Here is a 24,962-nt window from a genome sequence, read left to right as displayed (position 1 = left end):
GACCCTCCTCTAGACCATGAAACATGGCCAAGGAGGAATGAACAGCAGTCATCCTCAGGGACAACGGCAACCTTTCTCAGGAATAGACACTTAAAGAAGGGGCGGCCCCGACGAACCTCCACAGAAATGGACACTTGAAGAGGAGCACCCCTGGCGACCCTTCACAGGAACAGGACAGGGAATATGAAGCGTGGCCACAAACACAGCTGTGGTTCTATTCTAAACTCTTTACTTGCTTTTCCGAATATCTATTGTATCTGAAAGCAGTCAGTGTAAAATTAACCACAGCTAAATGTATTCATACTTGTACTGGCGGTCACTCAGGGACTTGGATGTTTCGGTCGATAAAAAGAAATAATTTAAAAAGACTGGAATTAAGTTTAAATATACGTATTTATATATTTCAATGTAGCCAAAGTTGCTTAAAAGAAGCAGACAGATTTTTTTTTAAAAACAGGAAAATAAAATATTGGAGAAAACTGTTTCTCTTTGCTGCTTGAGGAACACACACGCATGTGCACAGTGTGTTTGTGTACACATCAAATCAAGCAATCAAAAGCCATGTGTGTTTGACAGTTGGGCTTCATACTGTGTTTATTCTGAGAATCTTCTCCCAGCCTGCCTTCCCCGTTTGTCTTTTCTTCAATTTTAATCTATCGCTCTCTCCATCTGTTGTTGCTCTTCAGAGACTAATTATGGAAACTATTGTGGTGTGACTGACTGCCATACCTGTACTGCAAAAAAAAAAGAAAAGAGCAGGTGACACATTAGTTTGTGGTAAACAGGTGGGTTTGTTTCTGCTCAAGTGCTGCACAACAGAGCTGCACGTTGTTTTCGGATCCCTCCAATTAACTCAGGGAAAGCCGAGCTTGATCAAATCATTTCATGTCTGTGTGAGTGCCACGTTACATGGAAAAGGAAAAGGATGGAGATTCATCGCCACACTGAATGTCCATTTGCCTGTTTCCAAACATTAAAATGAGTCCTTCTAAGTAAAAATAATTACACGCTGAGAACATGAATTGGAAGAAGACGTGGATGTGTCAGTCTACCGGAGCATGGAAACATCGCTGCTCGAGCCACCGCACTCGCGCCATCTGTTTTTATAATTATGTTGTGTTTTGGACAGTACCAGATGTTAGAAATTAAAAGACTTTAGGAATAAAATTGATTTTGGATTTGGTCAAAGAAAACTGTGAGGAAATCAACACCCTGGAGCATTGAATGAACCAGACGTCGTTTTTATCCTTTAAAGTTGTGGTGACACATTTTTGTGACTATTGAAGGTGAACATTGTCCTTAAACCAGTCTGATGTGTTTAAAAAAAATGTCAGTAAGACAAAGTGTAATGTAGAAAATAAAAAAAACATTCAGGTATCTTTTTTTATTCAAATACTTTTTATCCAAACATCCCAAAAAACTTTTTATTTTAGACATATCACCTTATGTCTGACTTTGTGGAACCATCTGGTACGGTCTCAGAAACTGTAGGAAAGATGGAATAAAAGTGGGTTTTCTCACACCATCTGTTCCTTAAAATATTATGGTAGAAGCTCTAAAAAAGCATTAAGTCCTATAAATGTAATCATTGTTTTTACAGGTTTTTTTTTTTTTACGTTTGTGTAAATTGTTTGTAAAATGTGACTATATCATTACACTTTACATTAATTGTACCCTTTATCAAAGACCTGCAACATTTTAATACTAAGAGTCCAGTTTCTTACTGGCCAAAACCTAGCAAGAGCCACTAAGTTCAGCCTCACCATTTTAGAAAAATACACTTTATTTATGTTTTTGTGGCCATTTATCAAATATTGCCTTCAAATATTTACAATAATTAAATTACAGGACTTAAGATTTTTATATACATACAACTATTTGAATGTCTTTACTTTTGCCAGCAGTATATACTTGTTCCTTTTTAACCCTTGTGCTACCTTAGATGACCCCACCCTTACATTGACGTGTTCTCCCTACCATGACAAAGGTGGATAAAGGTGGAAAGATTTCATGAAATCCATGGATACCAGTGAAGATCACAAATCATTGAAGAAAAAAGGCTCAGCACACCGTCTAGTGGGTCTAGATGACCCAACTCCCAACGTTAAAGTGCCAAGGATAGAACAAGGGTTAAATAAAATACATCCTGTGCCAAATCAGATCCTCCTGCTACAGAAGATTAACTTAAATTAAAAATGGAAAAAAGTCAAACATGACATTTTCTATCATTACAACTTTAGTGCACCATCATCCGTTTTTTTCTTTTACTGTTGAATGTGACAACATTAGTGCAGAATCCATTTTTTATTATTGTTTTACAGCAGAAAACCCAGCTTTAAAAAATTCTTACAATAGATTAAAACTTTTAACATCATTTTACTCATTTATCAGACATGTTAAAGATCTAATATGACAAATGGTAAAACCTAACAAAAAACGATTTAACTAAAATAAAAACAAAAAACATTATTTATTCAAATTGTTAGCCTTTTTTATTATTTAAGTTAGACAACAAAAAAACAAAGGCAACAGCAAACAAATGAAAATTCACTGGAAAAACAGATTTGACAAACAAAGACAACTACCAATACTAACACACAAAAACAGGAGGTAAAAAAAAGAAAAAAACAAAAAAAGAAAATGAAATAAAAATAAAATAAGAAAAAGTGTGTGTGCATGTGCGTGCGTGTGTGTGTGTGTGTGTTTGATATAAGGACAATGAGAGTGAATTTCCTCCACAAGCTTGAACTAACCATCATGCATTCTGCTAACTATACATATTTAGGGATACATGTTTGTTTAGGAACTCAATGAAAGCTGACCATACAGATAGTGGTTCAGTCGTGTCGGTGGGAGAAGGTAATGAACTGGCTAAAGAAATGTATTCAAGAAACACATTTTTCCATATGGAAAGGGTTTTTAGTGTTCTTTGATTTCCATCTCATGAAGCTTGTTTTTAGCAATTGTTAATGCTACAAGAATAAATGTATTCTTAGACGGGTCAATATTCAAATGTGATAGTTCTGAAAGGTCTTCTAAAAGACACAGTGAAGGTGTTAAAGGATGAGGCAGGACAAGAAAGTAGATAAAGTTTGGGTAATTTCTTCCCAAAATTCTTTAAGGGGTGTACAGTCCCAAGATGTGTGTTTATATGTGTTAGGGATATTTTGAATGCAAAATGGGCAGATCTCTGAATCAAATCCCATTCTTGACATTTTCTCTCTTGTGGAGTGAATTCTATGGAGGGTTTTGTATTGTATGAGTTGTAAATTAGTGTTTTTTTGTCATAATATGGACGTTTGTACATATTTGAGCCCAGAACTCAATGTTACCAGCAGTAGAAAGATCGTTTTCCCACTTTGTTTTGGGAAGTGATAAAGACTCATTTGAGAATATGATTATTTTATATATTTTTGAGAGAAGTTTCCTTCTTGAGGTTATTTTTATTAAATCTGTTACTGCAGGTGGGAAATCTAGATTTATTGTAGTCGCAGAGATTTTAGCTTCGATTGAAGATTTAAGTTGTAGATATTCTAAAAATTGTTCCTGATGCCGTATTCCTTGATAAAATAAGAAAATGGTTTTGGACCACTGGAATTAAAAATGTTTGAGATGTGTAATACCCTTGTTAGCCCAGGTGTGTAGATTGATTGTTTTTTTTATTGCTTAAAAAAATCTGGATTATTCCCAATTGGTGTAGAATAAGATACAGATAGATTTGAGTTTATAATTTCATAAAATTTCCACCAGGCATTAGGAGTATAAGCTATTGTTATTACTTAATAACATGGATGACTCTTGATAGATTGACTTAGAAATGGGATGTCTGAGATTTGGAGTTCTTTGCACAATTCTTTTTCACTATCTAACCAGAGGATGTCTGACTGACTCGGATGGATCCATTTATAGATATATTGCAGCTGGTTAGCTAGCCTTTTAAAAAAAACAAAAAAACAGAGAGCCTCAATGGAGGGTAAGAAGACCCACATGTGGCTCCAAAGCCTCACGTTGCAGACCCTTACTTTATATCATGGCATCACAAAACAAGTGATTCACATACTGAACAAAAAAAATTCTTGCGTAAAACGTTTCTGTTTTTTTCCATCTTATTCTTTTGCTTGTATTGTGGAAAATAAAACCGCTATAAATTTCCTCTTTTAAATTTTAATCTTTAATATAATTGTAACAATCATTAGAAACATTTACAACCTCTCTGTCCATTTAAAATACCTAATGGCATTTCCATTCCACAGATCCTTAACTCCTGAACGTTTTTATGTCTTTTTTCGTTCTGTTCGACAAACGTAAGAAGGAATTTCTCAAAGTGTACCAATTTCTTTTAAGCAGCATCAAAATGAAGACAACATCCATCCCAGTTCAATGAATAATCAATGAAAACATCTATTTAAATCCAATAAATTAAATATTTGAATTAAAGCAGCATCAAACAGAAAAAGGAAGCAAAAATTCTATTTAGTTGATCTGAAAACCAAACTCTTGGCTGATAATCTGTAACAACAGATGGATCATCTACAGGAAAATCGTCACTTGTTGCTATCTTTGTATCTGAATGTGAATCAGGCAGGCCTCATGTGGCAGGTTTGACATGCTGAAGAGGAAAGCTTTGATGAAACAAGCATCTTCACTTGATGTTTCAATCAGCTCCCAACAATCTGGGGCTCCTTGGTCTGTCTGACATTTTCCTTTCTCCAAACTGACTATTCTGACTATTCTACCCACGCATAGACACATTTTCTCTCCTGTATACTTGACTTTTTGTGCTCAGACATATTTGTGTGTGCGCCACAGGCAGCCATCTCCCCAGCTGTAGATGTTGTCTTTGTTGATCATCAGAGATTATAACGTTATCTTTATATGATAGTTTTATAATTATAAATCTTCCTCTATTTAGTTTTCTTCTCTATTGTCTTATGCTTTATTATTGTTGCAAACGCAATAACTGAATGAATGTGTATCACTTTATAATCCATTTAATGACTGCATTATGGTTCTTGTGCCTGCAGGTCGCCCTGTGATGATCGTCGTGGAGTACATGGAAAATGGATCCCTTGACTCTTTTCTGAGAGTAAGTGTCAAATGTAAGATTATGTCCTCCTGATTGTGGCCTCAGCAGTGAAAAAGGTTTAGTAACTTGACGTGTCTCTTCTTTTAGATTGTTGTATCAGCTTGAGGACAGAAGATACCCCTAGTTCACTTTTATGACTTACAACTGGTGCAAAAGCTAATATGTGTATACTGCCACAAATGTCTTTTTTATTTTGTGTGTGTATTTTATTTTACCGCCTGCATGATTCTGAGCTTAACTGTTTTCTCTGCCAGAACTACTAAGCCTCATGCAACATTTTCTCTGAATGTCCATAACACTTCTGTCCTTGCTTACTTTTTTTCTTTTTTTTACTGCTGTTAGCAACACGATGGTCACTTCACGGTCATCCAGCTGGTTGGGATGCTGCGGGGCATCGCCTCAGGCATGAAGTATTTGTCCGACATGGGTTACGTTCACCGAGATCTGGCAGCTCGAAACATCCTGGTAAACAGCAACTTGGTGTGTAAAGTCTCCGACTTTGGCTTGTCCCGAGTGCTAGAGGACGACCCGGAGGCTGCGTACACCACAACGGTACACCTCAACACGCTGTCACTTAACCCTTGTGCTATCCTAGGCACTTTAACATTGGGAGTTGGGTCATCTAGACCCACTAGACAGTGCGCTGAACCTTTTTTCTTCAATGATTTGTGATCTTCACTGGTGTCCATGGATTACATGAAATCTTTCCACCTTTATCCACCTTTGTCATGGTAGTGAGAGCACTTCAAAGTAAGGGTGGGGTCATCTAAGATAGCACAAGGGTTCAGGAAGATTTTAGACCACTTTTTAAACTGTCAGCCTGATGACAGCTTTAATTCTCAATTGTATAGATAGTAGACTAAAGACGTTTCTAAAAGTGCCTACTTGAGATGAGTATTCCTTTTTTTTTATTAAAAAAAAACTTGTTTATGAAAGAAAACTAAAAGACAGCAACAGATTACAGAGCATTAAAAGCAGCTTAAAAAATGTATTTTTATGCACCAAGTCACATTTCTATATTTTCAATATTTAGTAAAAGGGAGATGGTTTGGTTATGAAAATTTTATTTATTTATTTATTTATGTATTCATTCACTTTCGCCAAGAGGCCAAGACCCATTAATAGGCGAATTCACCTGCTAAATTCACAAAAATCGACTTATAAGATATAATTAAACAGAGAAACAAGTTATTTCAAGGTTTCACAAACCTTTCATTAAAAGGTGTCAGCAATTTGCCAAAGTACAAATATGACAAAATGTGCCAAATTCAACTTTTAGACCATGAGTAAATAGAATACAGAATAAAACAGCTTGTCGTGCGTGGTTTGCTGTGCCACTCAAGTCCAAAGTAGCCTGACAGACGTAAAAGTGAGATCAAAGTGAATGCAGTGTGATTCTAGCATTGGGATATCAAAAAATGTTAAAAGCTGTTTGTGTTCTGGAGATAAAACTAAATACTGCAAATGTCAGACCTGACTCCTTAATTTAAATATTTTGAATGCAAAAGAAGAATTTCGATGTAATTTTCAGTGGTTGAAACAATTCTGCAGTTTCTTAAGTCTTTGTATTGTGTTTTGTTTACATATTTAAACACATTACTAAAATGTCTCCTTACAAGCTAAATATTAGAAAATGGTGCAGTGTGTACATTTCTGAAATTGCCCTTTGACTCAAAAATGCATATAAATACCTTGTTGGATGTTTTAAAAATAGTAAGGTTTGTTTATTTAAGAAATGTGCATTTATTCATTTTTTTACACAATCAAAGTAAGAATAATGAAACTAAAGTAACATTATCTCCACTAAACCATTGAAAGTCTTCACCTGCGGTTCTCTTCAGTGACCCTTCATTTTCCACTTGTTCTTTTGGTCACTGTGTGAATGAAGCAGTGTGTAAAAGTTCATCTCAAAGCTTTAAACTGTAGGTTTTTGTTCTGAACCTTCTGACCCTGAATTTTAGAAGCTACAGTGAGGCAAAGAACAGTAGTGAAGTGCCAAAGTTTAGCAGATTTTCAGAAGATAAAGGAGAGTATGACAAGATTGTTTTTTTGTGAGTCATGATACGGATCTATAGATGTTTACTTTTTTTTATTTTAGGTTCTATCATCACCTCTAAATATTGATGAGGGTTTGAAAGCAAAGTATCTGTTGTGGAAACCTCTGTAAACCTTTTAAACCCCTTATGGCCATAGACTTAGAGTACATTGTTTGCCATCAACAATCAGATGAAGTGTGTATTTTCCCAATCTGGAATGACAGACCTTGAAAGTTTTGATGTGGTTTTCATCAGTGTTTGCCCTCAACTCTTCTTATTTGCTCATGAACAGGGCGGAAAGATCCCTATCCGATGGACCGCTCCCGAGGCCATAGCATACAGAAAGTTTTCATCGTCAAGCGACGCATGGAGCTACGGCATCGTCATGTGGGAGGTGATGTCGTATGGAGAGCGGCCATATTGGGAGATGTCCAATCAGGATGTAAGTGGCCATTTTTGGTCTTTAAGTTCAAATTAAAAGCATCATTTTTTTGTGTCACAAAAACTACGAAGATATTCAACAAATTAAGACTTTTAAAAGTTAAAAATAAGGTTAAAAAAAGTGTGGTGTGTAAAAATAAAAGCCCCACAGTTATGTTTTTTATTACCCAGTTATTGCGGATTAGTTTGTTTTCTGCTCAGAGGTATCAAATGTTACTTCCCAGATTAGAGTTTTTTCATTTTCTGCGATATCTGCCTTGTAACCTTCTCTGTGACTGTTCTCTCACATCAAAAACACACCTCTGAGAGGAGGCAGCTCAGGAACAGATAAACCACCAAAAGGATGAGAAAGATGAGTAGGAGGGGATGAAAAAAGCTCAGAGAAGGTCAGAGGTTCAGAGGACTTGGGTCCAGCTGAGGGGAGTTTAAAGCTGGGGATTCAGTGGGGCTGAGTAACCCGCTGATCCCTGTGCTGTGGTCAGGGATTGGAGGGACCACGGTGAAAGGAGATCCATCCTTCTCTCTGCTGAGTATTATAGCTGCACGGTAATCCCTTCAACCCCTCAGACACAGACTCAAACACATCTGTACACAGACGTGTTGCCATGTCGCGGGTTTTGGGGGGGATTTATGCTGTTTGGGAATTGCTTAGAAGTGCTTTCCAAGGCAGAAGGGCAGCCAAGCTACAAAACCAGCGCAACACTATCTCATCTGGTCAGTGACTTACCACTGTGCCCTGCATAGATACATGCAGATACTCCACTGTCCTATAGAGATTTGAAGATAGTTTAGAGGTAAATGTGCACTATCCTGTGAAATCATGACAAAAACAATTATTTATGTCATGAAAAGGTATGGATTTTTAATGGGCAGCAATGGCATGTTTTGTGTAAAGCTTCATTATATTTTCTCCACTCTAAAAGTTCACTGGCTTCAAATATTAAAGTAGAAAACCACACCCGGCTATTGGATCTAGATGTTTTTAAAATGCATATTTTTAGATTTGACATGTTAGAGAATAAAATTCCAGCAGGTTTGGCACTTTGAGCTGCAGATTATGGACCCACCTGTTAAAAGTCACTAGATTTCCCACTAAAAACATTCTTTTTATCTCATCTACATCTGGTTGGATACTCGCCTTCGCACTCTCATCCAATCTGTTTCTACAGGTCATCCTGTCCATTGAGGAGGGCTATCGTCTGCCAGCACCAATGGGTTGCCCTGTGGCTCTGCACCAACTGATGCTTCACTGTTGGCAGAAAGACAGGAACCATCGGCCGAAATTCACAGACATCGTTTCCTTCCTGGATAAACTAATCCGTAATCCCAGCGCCCTGCTGCCTCTGGTGGAAGAGCTCCAGAGGTGAATTAAAAGTCTCTGAGTAAATGAAAATAATCTTACATGTATTTAATAAAGCATGTAACTGGTTAAAGTTAGCCTCCAAAAGCAAGAAAAGATATAGCTGAAGAGCTGACTTCATTCTTATCTACTATTTAATTCCATGCCCTGGAGGTCTTTAACTCCCACACTAGGGGAACTAAATTAGTCACTCAGTGATTTTTGTGTCTTCTCCAATGCATTTGCAGCTTTTTAAGTTGGTTAAGCTGGCATTATCTGATAGGAACTGATCCATTTATTCTTTTCTGGCATTAGTCTACCGGAATCTCCGGCAGAGGAGATGGACTACCCAATGTTCATCTCTGTCGGCGATTGGCTGGACTCCATAAAAATGAGTCAATACAAGAGCAATTTTATGGCAGCTGGCTTCCACACGTTGGATTCTGTGGCCAGGATGAGTATTGAGTGAGTCAAAGAGTCTAATTTATCTATGACTTTATGACTTTTTAACTGAGTTGAAACTAATGCTGAAAACGAGGAAGACTGTTAAAGGCAGGGGTCGGCAACCTTTTACACTTGAAGGGCCATTCGGGTCGATTTCTTAGTGACAACAATCCAGTAGGAGCCACAAAGTTTTACTGTAGCCTTGAGAAAAATAAGACACTGATGTGTATTTAAGTAATTGTTACTATTACGATAAATATAAATGAACTATTGTATTTTGGGCAGCATAAATAAAACAAAGAGAGAAAAGCCTTTTTTGAAATATGTAATAGTTTATAACTTTTTGACATGGGTTTGCAGGACTTTCTTTCAAAATAAAAGACACCTTCTGCCACATCTCAATGCAGCAAATGTAGCTAATGTAATGTCAGCAGTAATTACATACAGTTTATTTTACAATTTGTGGTGCATTTCAGCCAGAAATGTGTAAATCTAACAAACTAAAAAGAAATCAGAGATAATTAAGTGAGCCTTACCGAAAATCTTTTAATTTGGTGCACCTTAAATAATAATTCTGGTTGTCTTCACTGACTTTAAAGTAATTTTCTGTGGTACACAGCAGTCAGAAATCTGTCAAAATATTTTACTCCATCTTAGTTCAACTATTGCTTGATGGATTACTAGAGCATTGTGGGTAGCATCATGCTGTCAGGAGTCGGTCAGAGTGATACAAACTGTCCTCAAGCTGTTTGCGAATTAATTGAATAACATTTGAGTTAGTCTACTTTTCGTTTTACTTTACAGTAACATTTTAAAAGAAAAACCTTTTTGTTTCTTCAAATAGAGAGCTGCAGTGGAGTGATTTTGGGTGTCTCAACCCCTATAAAAAGTAGAGCCTGATTTTCATATTTTACATGTATCATAGCGAGTGTACTGAACCGGTTCTATTTACCAGGTCATGCACATTTCCATGTGTTTTGCGGGTGTTTACATGTCCCCTTTTGGCCTAGAGATGTGAGGCGTATTGGCGTGGAGCTGATCGGCCACCAGAGGAGGATCATCAGCAGCATACAGACCCTTCACCTTCAGCTACTGCACGAACAGGAGAACGGCTTCCATGTATGAGGACGCTCTTGAACACAGCCTGGGATGGGCGCGACGACGGAGCAGATGGAAGCGAAGTCTAAGCCGTGCGGCCACAGCCTACAGCCTGTGCCTGGGTCTTAAGTCCTCATGCAGGAGGTCATCGGACAGAAACTCCAACAGACCTCTCCTCGGCCTCCCACTCATTTTGTACACCCCCCCTTACACCTGTACGCCTGGCTCTACCAGACTCTGCAAGACCTCACAGGCAAGCCCAGGCCCTCACTTAGGGGAATGTAATGCCTTGTTGAAACAAGAGTACCTTTTGAGTGGAGCAACAATATCTAGAAACGAAGACTTGCAAATGTAATCCACTGACTCTTTGGATTTTTTTTTTCTTTTGCTCAGAATTATGTGCTCATGTAGCTGCTATCAAGTGTGCAATTTATAACAGTTAGTCCTTAAAAATTAAATATGCTGAAATATTTTATTATTTTGCGTTTAATAGTTTATCCTGATAGTTTATTTATATATTGCTTTAGCACTCTCCAGAAAAATGGTACAATATTACTTGAAGAAAGACGAAAGTTAGGCAGATTCAATGAATGTTTAAGTGTATAGACAATTAAAGTTATAAAAATCTAATATGAATATATATGTGCAGTTCTGTATGTGAAAGCCCTTGTAAATCTGGATATTATTTAGGATATTCTTTTATGTTGTCATAATTAGCAATACAGTATTATGCAGTCACCTCAGTAAAGAAAGATGAATGACAAACCACCATACAAGTCAGACGGCGTGCTCACAGATGTGGAATCCGCCTGGTTCCTTCTTCTGTATTAACTACGAATGTCAAACATAGCCAGGGGCAAAAAAACAAAACAAAAAAAAGGCACAATCTCCACTGTCTTTATAAATGAATGTTCACTGATTTTTAGATAGAAATGGGAGATATTTTCTAGTGTTTGGAGGCATCATTTGTTCATACCTGGACATACACTAACAGAAGCACCGGCTGACAGGATGCGGGATGAGGCCCTGGAAAAAACCAGGAAAAGTGTACAGACCGTGAGAGATCTTAGCGGTTTGTGCACTGTGGTCACATGACACATGGGCAGCCAGCATATATAAGTACGGTTTGAAATGAAAACTGCTTGTGTCTGCTTTATGTCATGGGTGTTTTAAAGATTCTTCATCATTCCTTCTGTGGTAAATACACAGTAGTGCAGAATTTAGTCTAGTCCAAGATGAAAAAGGTTAGCTGCCTGAGAAAAACAGAAGTAGCTTAGTGTAAGCCTAAAGTTGTGAGGATTGTAAAGAGGAAGCTGACAAAAAAATGTAAAAAAAAACAAAAAAAAAAAAAAACAACAGCATCATTACTTATCACACGCCGTTTTAACATCAGCCGTTATTTACACACACGCAAAGACACACAATGCCTTAACGTCTCTTTCCATGCAAGACACGTTTGTGAGTTTCAGTGCAGTCACAGGACCTAGCCATTCTTCCGATTGTATGAGAGCGACGGCCGACATGTCGCAAACTGGAGCTCGGGGCTCAATTCAGACCTCGTCTAAGCTTCAGGAATGGGAACGGTGCACGCACACAAAACCCAAACTTTTCCACTCATGCTCCCTGTCACCACCCCCTTTACAAAATACTGAGATTTTCAGATGCTGTTCGTTTGGCATGTTCTACTGCTGAGCAATGTTAGAACGTTCTTTTGTACAAAGTACAAGTAAACTTATGATTCTTGTATCATTATTTTTTTATAATTTCCAAAGAGATGTAGTACATCTTGCACACTGTAAGAAGGAGATTCAGCGAATATTTATTTGCAAAATAAAGATGAACTGTTCTGGTGGTTGCTCAATTCGTTTTGCTGCAGTTTTTGAGTTGGGGAAGCAAAAATTTAAGCTGAGGATTTAAATAAAGAAAATTTGTTGAAGTATTTTTTTGGTGAAGTTTTTAACTCATTAAAACCGAGGTTACTTAACGCTCAGAGATCATTTCTTTTTTCTCTTTTGGTTCAACGAGATGGATCAAAATTTGACCAAAAGATGTAGCTGTAGTCTCTAAACATTATAAAATATGGAAACAATTTAAAGAAATCTTTTTTATTTCCTTGTATTTTGGCCCTTTAATTCATCCAAATATCTCCCTATGATTCAGTTAGAGGGCTAAAATATGTTTCATTAGATTTAAATAAACAAAGTTGACATTTAAATCTTGTGTGCATGCATTCCTTTTCTTTTTAACATGCAGTCATTCTCCGTTAACAAAATTAAGCGGTTCTACGGTCTGCAAAAACACAAGTTAACAACCTAACTAGTTATGCCTACTGTTGCCTTTTTCAAAAGTGTAAAAAAAGTTGTCTTTCCCAAAAGAGGGAAATCGTTAGAGTTTAATAAATCAAATGCATCAGGAGCCTGGGAAGCTCCATACTCTGTGAGCAGGTCACCCAGTGGTTCACTGGGCTTAATTCGCCCTAATAGGATTACCAGGCGCAAGCTGGGATGGCCAGGCAGCATCTCATCTACTCACAGCAGTAGCTGCAGGGAGCTATTCACAGCTATATTTTATCATTAATGTTTGCTTTCATGGGAATCTGCAAATCTCACACGCTTGATTACCAGTAATCAGACCACCTATGGGGTAATGTGTGGAGAATTTCAGCGGTATAGCCAGTCAAAATGGGTCTGCTGGATAAACTATCAGGCTGGCTCGGATTGAGGAAGAAAGAGGTCAACGTTTTATGTTTGGGACTGGACAACAGCGGCAAAAGTACCATCATCAACCAGCTGAAGCCGGCAAACGTAAGTTTGTGACACCGAGTATCACCTGTGAGGCGGTTGGCAGGTTTGTAAGTGTTGTGCAACGGAGAGGCATTAGTTTCTGACAGGATGGGGAACAAACTTATCCACCATATAAAGCATTTTCAGTGCCATTTCAACATGTGCTCAGATGCATAGAGTTAAAGATTTTGTTAAAAACCATTACGATCATTGGTTTTCAGCATCCAAATCACTTAGGTCCGTTGTCGCCAGAGTGGAAACATGTTAGTCAGGTAAAGTCCGTACTGCACATTTCCTCTTTTCCCCTTGTTGACATGCTTTTGCCATTACTTGTCTTTTTTGTGTGTTTGTGTGTGGTGATTGTGTGCAGACACAGGCACAGGAGATTGTCCCAACAATTGGTTTTAGTATTGAAAAGTTCAAGAGTTCAAGGTGAAGTGCTTAATACACTAAAGGGTTTAAGTGTCAACTTCTTTTAAATCAACCACATCGTCTCATTTAATTGTGTTGTTTCTTTGTGTTTCTCTGATGTAGCCTGTCATTTACAGTCTTTGATATGTCTGGACAAAGCAGATACAGAAGCTTATGGGAACATTATTATAAGTATGAGATTATTCCATATACTGTATGTTCATATTAAATTTCTAACATTTAATTTTAACTGATTTTTTTTATTTTGTAGGGAAAGCCATGCTATAATATTTGTAATTGACAGCAGTGACAAGCTTAGGATGGTTGTTACTAAGGAGGAGCTGGACACTTTTCTTAACCATGAAGGTACGCTTTACTTTTCTTACGTTGTATACCATTTTAACGTACAAAAATGTTGTTTTTTTAACTCTAATATTTGATCAAAGTAAAGTTAAAAATAAAACAAGATACAAAGAAATTGTCTCAATTAAACTGGAAAAACAAACTACAGCAATAAGAAAGGAATTTTGGAAAATTAAACACCCGTAGGTGAATTTAATAAAGCAGGAAATAGTCCATGTCATTGAATTGGTACATAAACAGGGAGTTGCCACTAAGAATAGCAATTCATAGAGAATCAAAAGATATCTTTTAATGATGACTAAAAACTAAATTTACAAAGAAAGGGCTCTACCAGGAAATATTTACACAATAATTATTTCCTAAATGCAAAGTAGAGGGAACAAAATAAACTTGACCTAAATCTGCCAACTATTACAAAATATAAAATTATTTTACACCAAACTGCCTCAAATTATCTGTACGGGTAGTAATACATATTGTTCTTTTACTTTTATTTGTTTGATATTAAAGCATTATGTTATCGATTTAGAAATCAAAATTATATTTCAATTTTATGGAAGGTAATTCAACAATGACTGTAAAAATTAAACAATTATTTTCACATTACAAACTTTGGTTTGAGCATGCACAAAAAACGAAAGATTATGAGAAGACAGAATGTCAAAACACTGACAGACACAATTTGCCATAAAAATATAAAATCCAGAACAAGAGGAAGTAAAACTTACCCTGCTAGAAAGAAGAATTTGTGGTAGAAAATGTGAAATCCCCTGACTAGAACAGTTTTCAGGCTAAGAAAAGTCTTTTATGGACCATCATTACCAGCTGAATAAAACAAAGCAATGCCAAAGCCCCTAACATGATTGAACTATAGGTTATAAATGATTAGAAAGGACAAATCCAAAGTCTGATTTTGACATCCAGAGTGTTGATGCAGAAAGTTTGGTTTGGAGGAGGTAAACTCTGTAAATAACATCGTCTGAGGGAATCCAGCACAGATAAACATTCTTTAACTACAATGGAATGCATGTGAAAATCAGAGGTATTCGGATTTTTGTCAAGTTTTTCTATATAACATATTTGTATCATTTAATAATATTACTGAATCTGTTGTCTGTAAAAGAAATGTTGCTATGGAAACTATTGGAACTCTACCCAAGTTAAATTCTATATTAAAATTTAGAAAAGAGTTTTAATCCTGCAAAATTAGAAAAGCTAATAAAGAAAACCAAAAAAGATTGTAATGTGACAAAAAGTGTAAAAAAAAAAGTGTTATGTTACACTCTTTGGTAGAGGTTGTAAATAAATCCCAAATGTCAGCTCCTCTGAACATCTCCTGACTTTTCTACTGCACAGACATTCGGGGGAAAAGGATTCCTGTATTGTTCTTTGCCAACAAGATGGACCTGCAAGATGCCATGTCCTCGGTCAAAGTCTCGCAGATGTTGTGTTTGGAGAACATCAAGGACAAACCCTGGCACATCTGGTAATGTGTCTTCCTCTGCGCTTTCAAATCTACAGCATTGAAGAAAAAAAAGTAGCTTGGAGTTAGAAAGCACCTCATCTTCACTATTAACATCACAAGCTTCTCAAGCTGACACATTTTACCAAAGGGTTTCACATAAACATTAGAGGTGCCAAGTAAATGAGCTGTCGTTCTGCCTCTCTAAAAAGATTTTCATTGGACAGATGGAAGGCTGATGGATTAATATATTGACAGCCAATAACAGCTAGGATCCATAAACAGTATTAAGAAAATTAATATGAGCAACAAAGTGTTGAACTGTTTTTTTTTTTTCAGTGCCAGTAACGCTGTCCGAGGAGAAGGCCTGCAGGAAGGCTTGGACTGGCTGCAAGGTACTTTGTCTGCTCAGCACACAGCACACATTACAACAACAAAAAACAATTTTCTAAACATGTTTGTGTTCTTGTTTTTTTTATACCTGTAGATCAAATTGCACAGTAAGTATGGTCATGGTCCTTGACTGTGGTTCTCGATTTGACCTATGCTTGAGTCTGAACAGGATTCTGAACAGGAGAGGCCACACCCCCTTCCAATTCTATCAGCGACTGACACCCGATGTTAGGATGTCTTCACATTGATAACCCTTATGTTGGAATTACTAACCCAACTTTATCTGCAACAAAAAATAAAGGTTTCAAAAACATTTTATTATGTTCATATATTTGAACCACAACTGTCATCATTCTTTTCAAATAGATTGGTCAGTTTAGAAAGACTTATATATATTTTTTTTTAAATAGAGAATACTACTTATATTGTAAAAAAGAAAATCTATTGAATTTAAAGAAAAATGTCAAAAAAGTAAAAAAGAAAATTGGTTATACAATCATGTCACTCCAAGCCTCCACTAGAAAGAATTCATCTTTTTCAGACAAAGCTTTGACTGTAAACGTGTGCAGGGCTCTATGGTCATTGTGTTGGTAATTGTTATTTATTGACACATATCTTTAAAACTGTAACCAGATTTTCCAAAGAAGACATTTTTCTTGCAGATCACATCAAGACGGCGAACAGATGAATGACCCTGCCTGACGATGGATCGCCTCTCCTTGCTTCAAGAACTCCTCCCACATCCTGTCGTAGGCCTTAAAGCTTGATAGCTCCGCGTTTCCTGTTCCTGCTACACTTTGAAGAAAATCTACTGGAGCTGTAATTTCTCCGAATGATCCTCTAATAGATGCTCTACTAATGTAAAATGTCTAAACCATCCAGGTAGAACATACATGTGTACATTTGTGTACAGTAACACTCACTCATTTTGTATTTATGGCTTTTTTTTTATTCCATGACATGTAACACCAGCTTTATTCATTTTGTCCCCAGAACATTTTTGAAAATGCTTTCAAAGCAAAAGATTGGACAATAAAAGCTTGTTTGCACAAGAAAGAGTGCAGTAAAAACTTTAAAAAATCAACAACAAGCATAGGTACATTGAGAAAGAATAGAAAATGTTAGTTATATAAATAATGCAAAGTACCCCTTAAACACGGGTAGATTTCCTCAGGAAAGTATCAAACATTAGAATAAATAACTTTTTAAATAAATAATTTCCATGTCAACACTCAATAAATATTAAATACTGTTTATAAAAGTTACTTTTCAAAAAGAATTTAACTTTAAAACATATAGATTTTGTATAGAAAAGTGTCAGTGGCAGCTCATTTAGGCAGCTTTGTAAAATGTTGCAGCGCTTTCAAGCGCATAATTCCTATTTCAGGAGTGTGTGGAGGAATTTAGTGTGGAAGCGAGCGCTGGATTCCAGGAGGATGAACAGCATCTCTCTGTCTTCAGCCTGGTTCTCTGGAAACAGATAATGACATTATGAAGGTTTTGCTGCGATTGAGAACGCTTTGGAACATTAACAGAGGTTCTCCTGCCTGCACAGATTCTCCATTAAAGCAAAGATTCTAAAAATAAATGTCAAAAGTCAAAAACTCAACAAAGAAACTGTCTTGAGGGCTAAAGGTAAAATAATTGAAAAGGAGACTAAAGCCCCTCATACCCCCAACCTAACATTACTGGTGCATCAAAAAAGGTGATCAATATCAGAGCTATCCAGAAGCCAGATGTCAGCTCATCCAAGAAAAACAAAGACGTAAATGGATCTATTTGTCTGCAAGTGGATGCATCAGAATAGAGCAGTGCAGGGAGCTTGTGGCCCGCCCAGCGTATTTTTTATTTCACATCTAAAATGCTTTTTTTAAATGGTGTGTTTTCGTCTGCTCCTACTTCAAAACAATCTGAATTAATAAATACTCAGAAATGCAATTTCGATCTTAATTTTTTTCCATCATCAGAAAAAGGCCACAAAACAAGTTCAAGTCACCAAAAACATTAGAGTGGGTCATTAAGGAAAATAACATTTAAGTAACGTCATAGTCATTACATAGTTTTCAAACTGATAAAAAAATTAAGCTTAAAACTTTTAATTTCCCTTCCTAATGCTCTATCCCAATTTCCTGTCAATTGATCCCCAGCTCTGCTCGTTAATATGGCTGCTGAGAGCTCGCTGAATTATTCATCCACACACATTAAAAGAAATGAATGTGGCCTTCCAGTGGAACAAGAGGAAATTAGCATATGCATGGAAACAATGAAAGCTGGGCTGCAGTCAGAGATGAAGATGTGCGGTAGCTGGCAAAAAGGAAGCAAAAACAAATTCACCTGAACAGAGAGCTTCCGCCAAAATGGTGACCAGTGAATGAATGTCGCATGTCTGAGCTTCCTCACAAACACACAGCAGCTGCTCTTTCACTGCTTGACCCCAAACCCTGACTCCTACTATAGCAGGGCTCGACATAGCCATTTGTCCGCTGGCCCGGTCCTGTTTTTCGAGCAGTACGGACCACAAGACTTTATTTTTTACTTGTCCGCTCGGGCCACTAAAATATCTAACAATTAATACATTATTCACCTTTTACAATAAAGTATATTTTGCGAAAACGTGATTTACCTCGTCTTTATAATTCACTATTTCTGCTAGTCCTGTGTTCAGACTTCAAGGGTTTCTATGGGAAACCTTTTATCACTCTTCTCCTCCTCTCCCACCTGCGCGCGCGCGGCTTTCACTGCCGAGCACCACGCGGCACGCGCTCACTCAATTTCTTTTTCAAACTTTATTGAATGTAACAATTCAATACTAAACAATGTTAAACAGCAACAACGAAGGAACAAGCCAGTGGGTTATTATTACATTTTAGGCAGATATATTTAAACTGACACACATATCAACGCGCCCCCTGGTGGTTTTTCACCGCGATGATCATAAATCCAACACCGTCACTGAAGAGAGACTGAAGCATGTCAGAGATGTGGAAGACATGGCAGGAATAGATAGGAATATGTTAGATGGAGTGACGGGTGGAATTAGTGCTATGGACAGCAAGATATTTAATGAATGCATTGAAGATGAAACTGTATGCACTAAGCTTTAAGCTGAATGTCAAAGAATCAAAGGCAACTCAAAATACATGAATCTCAGACTCAAATGGAGTATAAGGTCAAACTACTTAATTTTGTTTTTCTTTACAAAACTGTAAGCAGTAAGTATTTCTAGTTAGCTGAATGATCTCAGTAATTTAATTGTATTTAATTTTTCAATTATTTAATTTAATTAGGTAACTAAAGTAACTAAAAACTAAATGTAACTTTGCAACAGTAACAAAAAGCAGAACCTTAAGGCAGTCAGGGCAAAAAAGTCAATAAAACTTCTTAACTATTGATTAGGAACAAATGTGAAATAGCAGTGATTAGAAGCAGCATGAAAACTTCTGAACTAGTGTTACCTACTACACTGCAGTGCTCTCTTCAAAACATCTGAAACAGACTAGAGCAGATTTAAGTTTGATATGCTCTATTTTTAGTCATTGAAAAGTGTATAAATAAGTGCTAGATGTCACCAGAATGCACCAAATTGCACCATATTAAAATTTTCCGGGGGGGCATGCCCCCGGACCCCCCTAAAGTTGCAAGCACCTGCGGAGCGGCGGGTCTCGCTGTGCGCGGTGCCGGGCCAGTAACTTTCAAAAACTACTGGCCCTGTGGGCCAGTGCAAATTTCTGGGCTATGTCAACCCCTGTATAGTCATCACCAGTTCATGCCTCTTCCATTTTTATCCTACAGATTTCTTCAATAGATGTAAACAAAAACAATAAAAAAAACACTCTTAGGTAAGTCACTAAAACTCACCTGCAATGGATTCGCATATCTCCCTGGTGAGTTGTGAGAAAGAGTTCTCCAGATGTTGGATGAAGAAAAAGCGTTCAGTCGATGTGCTGAACACCTTAAAGATCTGCTGAACTATATTCACCACCCAGCTCATGTGGTAGCCGTCCTTCTCACATACCTGTGCAGAGCAGAATGCAGAAAAAAATGGAGATGTCACCAGCATTTTAGAAAAAACTTGTTAGGTTTTGTACAAAATCAGTTTAAATCACTACATTAAATGAAGATAAAGTGACTCAAAAGTTTAAGTAGCAAAAAAAAAAACGCATCATAATAATGTAAACCAGCTAAAGATTTTATTTGCATTTTTTATCATGGACTTCAAAATAAGAGACCAAAATCAGAACCATGGACAGTCCAAATGATTAGGATTTTTTAAGCTAAATAAAAAGCATAAACAAAGCTAAGAAAGGTTTTCAAACTTTCTACAGCAGTTACAAAAATCCATGTTACATTGATTAAAAGTTGTAGTTTGTCTTTATGTTTTTTTTTCCTTTTTTTTTATCTGAATACAAACTTTTCTATGCCATCATTGATATTTAGCTGAAATGTTATTCACTTCCCATTGAACCCACTGACCCAAATGTGCAGCTAAATAGAAAGCAATTCTCCTTTCCACAGCAAGTCTCACCAGTATGATGTAGATGATGAGTCTTGAAACCTCTGAGACATGTCCGAAAAGGGCCTTGCTGGCCAGAACGGTGTAGCTGACATGGTTGCCACACAGTAACAGAAAACGAGCCAAATTCTCCAGGTGCCATGGTTCAGGAACAGCTAAAGATAGGCAAAAGAAGAACTTTCAATCAATAAAGTAAAACACATAAAAAACTGCAGGATGTTGCCTCAATAAAGAAGGCTAAATGTTGTATCTGGATCATGTGATTTATGTGTGTATGTGTGTATTTAAATGATTCTGAAAATGCTAGAGCAGGTTACCAGTTAGCTCCATCACGATAGAAAACATCAAGGGAGTTGTCCAGCCTTTAAGTTCTGGTTTGCCAAAAAGAAAGGAGATGGCTTCAGCTAAGCTCCACAGAGAGCCAGGTGTTAGAGCTCTCTCCACCACATCCTGCCAGCCAAGGATGCCTGCAGAGAGCAGCGAAAAACAGGCAGGAATATTTCATACAGCTACTAATGCAGTAACCATTCTACATGTCTTTTCTGAAGGGTGTTTAATGTCAAAACTTCTGACTTTTAAAACTTTTTTTTGCAAAACAGAATTTGGGCAGGAATTATGGGAAACCAAACAGTCTGTCTACTCTGTGAGTTATTTACCTCCAGGCTGCAGGGGTCCATAGAGGATGAACAGTAGATGGGCTTGGCTCACCATTGGCCACGGCTTCAGCAGCTGCGTTAACCAGAACTGACACTCTGGTTGGTTCGCCCAAGGGTCCAACAAAACGCAGCGGCAGAAAAGCCGAAGCTGCAGCTCCCGATGCGGCTGTACTCCTGAAGAACCAGATTCAGACCAGTTATGGACATTTCAGAGAACAACATAGCTCTATATTTTTTACCTAATATCTGGCAATAACTACCCTTTTTTTAACTAACATTTTGGCCTGAAAGGCTAAATACTTTATAAAATACTTTACAATTTAAACTCTGTCCCTACTTTTACTTTTAGAAATGTCACATATTTTATCCCATTTTCTGAAAGTTTGTGATTTTTGTTTTTCTGTCCGAACATGAGAGCACAAACCAGGTTTGGCAGTAATAATTCCTTCAGTCTTCTGCATCAGGTTTGTGACGACGCACAAGCAGTTGAACACTCTGTGGGACTCCAGCTCATCCCACCCTGCAATCAGAGTCTGAAAAAAAATACAACACTGTTCGGCCTTTGCTGCTAAAACAATCTTCTAGGTTTCAGGATGAGTCTGACCTTCAGGAAGACACCAAAGCTGACAAACGCAGTGCAGCCTGGCACGAGGCACTGTTCCAACATGAAGCAGGGGATCTGACACAAATCACAGACACAACTCAGTTTAAAGCTTTTCTGTGACTTTTCAGTCATACCCAACAAAAAATACATAAACACAATTTGTAATAAACAGTTTAAGCAATAATAAAACTTTTTTTTATTATAAGTTTTATTTTATTTAAATTAGATATTTTTGGTGGGTTTTTTTTATCATCTTAAAAATTTAGATTTAAGGAAATAATCGTTTCTGGTTACAGAAAATCTCCATCTTGGTTTGGCTAAAATTGAGATAAAAACATCCCGCTGTCCTCCCGTTTTTGTACCAGCTGCCACAGGCATATTTAAAGACTGTTGCATATGTGCAACTTAAATGAATGTGAATGATTAAAAGTAGTGCAACAAGTGCATTTTAGGACTTTTTCCTAAATAAAGTTCTAAGCAGGAAAATGTTTAGCTGTCTCTTTAATCCTTGAACAAACAAAAGATCTTACAAGTTTAGTTATTCACTTTCTCTCTTTACTTGTATTCACACAAATTCTCTTCCTTACCTGTGAAAACTTGCTAAAGATAAGCTTCAATCTGTCCTTTGTCGGGAGCAAAAGCGTACATCTCTTGTACAGCAAGCCTAAGATGTAAAGCACAAAATAGATTGTCAAAATAAAGTAGAATATATAGAAAAAAGACATTCCTGCTCAGAGCAATAGGAAAAGTTTCACAAAAGAAAGTGTAGAATAAAATACCCAGGTGTCTGTAGTGTTCCACGGTGCATTTCTGCTCAGGGCATGCAGAGGGATGAAAACTTTGGATGATGGTTTTATTTCTCCATTTTTGGGAGGAGATGTAATCCAAAACGTATTTGGTGATTTCTTTAGACACCATGCTGAACACACTCATCTCCAGCACTGGCAAAACAACAGCAAATTACATCATTCATGTATCAAAAGTCAAAACATGATTTTGCTATTAAAATGTAAACATTTCATATAGTAATAATTTAAGGATCTGTCATTATTGTGGAAACACCTAAACTAAAAATGCAAGCATATATTATGAACACAAACAATACACTGTTGTTTTTATAAGTTTTTACTAATGCTTATTGGGTAGTTTTTATATTTATATAGATTAAAAAATTGTAAATGATACACTTCTATGTTACTGTCTGTTAAGATGTCCTACATTACTTCTGTGTAATAAAAAATAATATTTGAAAAAGACTAAAGCTGCCTGTCATCCTCCAACCCTTTCAAAACAGAGTTTCTTATCAAAAGTTAACTTTTTTAGTTCATTTTGAATGTATTGTTTTGTTTTATTTTGTTTTACTTGTGGCTTTTTCTCAAGTTTTTCTTTTTGGTGTTTTTGATCAGGTAAAATGTGACTTTAGAAAAAGCTGTATACATTAAAACATTAGCCAATACTGTGTCATTTCATTGATCTCCCCCTCTTATCCATCATCTTTTGATCTCTGTAAAAGCATTCCCAGTACTCTTGTGATTATGATAATGCTGTTCTTCGGAAATCCAAATTCTTTGTCGTTTTCTAGGACATAATTTCTGCAGAGTGGCAGGAGTTTATTAAAAATGTGTCACTGAGTTGTGGACGAGACAGTTGGCGTGGAAGCAGGGCTGCGCTCATTTGCCATGATCCCTTTGTTTACACTCTCTCCCACTAGCTTATAGACCTAACATTACCAATGCAACAAGAACGCCAAGCAATATTGGAGCTATCCAGCTGTACAGCTGTAATCCAGATGCCTGCTCAGATCAAAACAAAAACATACATGGATGTGGTCGTCTGCAAGTGGAAGCATCAGAATGGAGCAGAGCAGGGAGCTTGCGCCCGCTGCAGTAACTTGTACTTTGCAGTTTTCCACCTGCATTTTTTTTTGTCTGCTCCTGATTCACAGCAACTTGAATAAAGAAATGCAATTTTAGAAATAATTTTCTTTATCTGTGGCAAAAAGCCACAAGAACATGTTAAAAACACCAAAAATAGGAATTACATTCAAATGGGTATCTAAGCATCATAGACATCTTATTTTTCTTTCATCATTTTTTAATCATCTCAATAAATTCAATTTTTGAAGATCTAAAATAATTATCATTAATTATAGAACGTTACTTACTTAGCATTAAAAACTTACTAACACAGTTGTGCAAACTCATGAACTCTTTCTTTTGTTGTCTTTTGTTTTTCTTTCCTTAAGTCTTACTAATTTGACTTTGTTTTCTGTTAAGGCTCAGTCTCTTACCAGACAGCTGGTCCAAAATTATATGGAGCACTTCTACTGGAAGTCTTTGGAAGAAGCTGGGTCCGCCTGTGCCGCCATGACTGAGGCTCGTGGCGGTTCTGACTGACTGCTTCTTCAAAAGTCGAGCTTTGTGTGTCTGCTGCCCATAGCTTCTGCATATCCTTTTGCCCATTGTTGTTACCAGTGAACTAGCTATGAAAAATGAATACAGAAGATTACACATAAGTTAAACTATGTTGTAAAATCGGGTTAAAAAAGAAAGAAAGAAAGAAATAGACCCTCCCCCTCCTCCTCCTTTCCGGATGCTACAACCAACTAAACCTTTGCTAGCTAACCCATATACTTGTCCACTCCTTCTCTTTTATTTTTACCCTTTTGAACTTTAAAGTAGCTGAAAGTGACAGCCGCTGCCCAAAATGTTCCAAGACATAAAAACGTCTTACCTGCAGCATTAAAAGGGTCAAAGGTGTTTTTTTACAGTACTGTAAGGATGGCTACGCGCTAATTTTATTGACGCGACAAGACTTTGCGGAACGGCGCGAAATTACCCGAAAGACCTTGTGTTTGCGGCACGGATCAAAGGAACTTTAAAGGTCCGATGGGGAAAAACATTTTCCTAGGAATTAGCAGCCTGTTAAATAATGATACGATGTTACATAATATAATATAATAATAATTTAGTATGAAATATATTATCTGTGTATTTGTATTGTATTTTTACCTTGACAACAGGTTTAAATCAAGAAGAAAAAGCCTGATAAACATTTTCAGTTTTCCCTCTGGTCTAACTGTACATCTCTTGAACATAAGCAGTTGTGCGCCTTCGCTTTTTTTTTAAAACTTCCTTTAAAACATATATAAAAATGTCAGAGAGAAAAAACCTAAAGAGGTTATCAAGTTTAATAGCCTTTATATACTTAAGTAGCTGCATAAGAACATTATTCAGAAAGTCACTGGTAAATGAGTACCTCTTATAGTTAGTCTGTTCTCACTCTGCAATGAAATGTGGTTTTCAGATGAAATGCAGCTTATTAAGAAGATAA

At 36.9% G+C, this 24,962-nt stretch overlaps 3 protein-coding genes across 11 annotated transcripts in view; 2 read left to right on the top strand and 1 right to left on the bottom strand.

Annotated features, from left to right (window-relative positions):
- The window catches only part of LOC101161682 (ephrin type-A receptor 6), a 203,896-nt gene extending 192,096 nt beyond the window's left edge, over positions 1 to 11,800 (top strand). For both annotated transcript variants that reach the window (XM_078939863.1, XM_023951152.2), the window contains 6 exons: positions 5,025 to 5,086; positions 5,429 to 5,638; positions 7,415 to 7,564; positions 8,733 to 8,926; positions 9,218 to 9,367; positions 10,357 to 11,800. In XM_078939863.1, the coding sequence (XP_078795989.1) occupies positions 5,025 to 5,086; positions 5,429 to 5,638; positions 7,415 to 7,564; positions 8,733 to 8,926; positions 9,218 to 9,367; positions 10,357 to 10,471 (881 nt within the window). In that variant the 3' untranslated portion in view covers positions 10,472 to 11,800. The remainder of the gene's footprint in view (positions 1 to 5,024; positions 5,087 to 5,428; positions 5,639 to 7,414; positions 7,565 to 8,732; positions 8,927 to 9,217; positions 9,368 to 10,356) is intronic.
- A 1,158-nt stretch (positions 11,801 to 12,958) lies between these two features.
- LOC101165359 (ADP-ribosylation factor-like protein 6) lies at positions 12,959 to 17,791 on the top strand. Of its 7 annotated transcripts, none has more exons than XR_013652874.1 (9): positions 12,969 to 13,248; positions 13,449 to 13,499; positions 13,598 to 13,659; positions 13,762 to 13,830; positions 13,910 to 14,004; positions 15,358 to 15,487; positions 15,803 to 15,858; positions 15,951 to 16,157; positions 16,519 to 16,648. XR_013652874.1 is itself a non-coding variant. In XM_004081692.5 (9 exons), the coding sequence occupies exons 1-9, from the start codon at positions 13,126 to 13,128 to the stop codon at positions 16,556 to 16,558; spliced, it is 639 nt and encodes a 212-aa protein (XP_004081740.1). In that variant the 5' UTR covers positions 12,969 to 13,125; the 3' UTR covers positions 16,559 to 16,912. The 7 variants fall into 7 exon arrangements, 6 of the variants coding, with proteins under 6 accessions (XP_020568871.1, XP_004081740.1, XP_011487933.1 ...); XM_004081692.5 differs by having other exon boundaries at positions 15,951 to 15,963; positions 16,519 to 16,912; XM_020713212.3 differs by lacking the exon at positions 13,449 to 13,499 and having other exon boundaries at positions 12,959 to 13,248; positions 15,951 to 15,963; positions 16,519 to 16,912.
- LOC101161447 (F-box only protein 47) lies at positions 16,783 to 24,488 on the bottom strand. Of its 2 annotated transcripts, XM_011489632.4 has the most exons (11): positions 24,363 to 24,488; positions 23,920 to 24,111; positions 22,409 to 22,570; positions 22,217 to 22,293; positions 21,630 to 21,704; positions 21,450 to 21,558; positions 21,026 to 21,199; positions 20,687 to 20,836; positions 20,382 to 20,524; positions 19,715 to 19,871; positions 16,783 to 17,326 (listed from the first exon to the last, which is right to left on the bottom strand). In XM_011489632.4, the coding sequence occupies exons 2-11, from the start codon at positions 24,089 to 24,091 to the stop codon at positions 17,235 to 17,237; spliced, it is 1,311 nt and encodes a 436-aa protein (XP_011487934.1). In that variant the 5' UTR covers positions 24,092 to 24,111; positions 24,363 to 24,488; the 3' UTR covers positions 16,783 to 17,234. The 2 variants fall into 2 exon arrangements, with proteins under 2 accessions (XP_011487934.1, XP_078795992.1); XM_078939866.1 differs by lacking the exon at positions 24,363 to 24,488 and having other exon boundaries at positions 23,920 to 24,232.
- Positions 24,489 to 24,962: the final 474 nt, after the last annotated feature.

This window comes from Oryzias latipes, chromosome 21 (genome assembly GCF_053564925.1).
Source record: "Oryzias latipes strain Hd-rR chromosome 21, Olatipes_Hd-rR_3.1".
Lineage (NCBI taxonomy): Eukaryota > Metazoa > Chordata > Actinopteri > Beloniformes > Adrianichthyidae > Oryzias > Oryzias latipes.
This window is presented reverse-complemented; position numbering and strand designations above follow the sequence as displayed.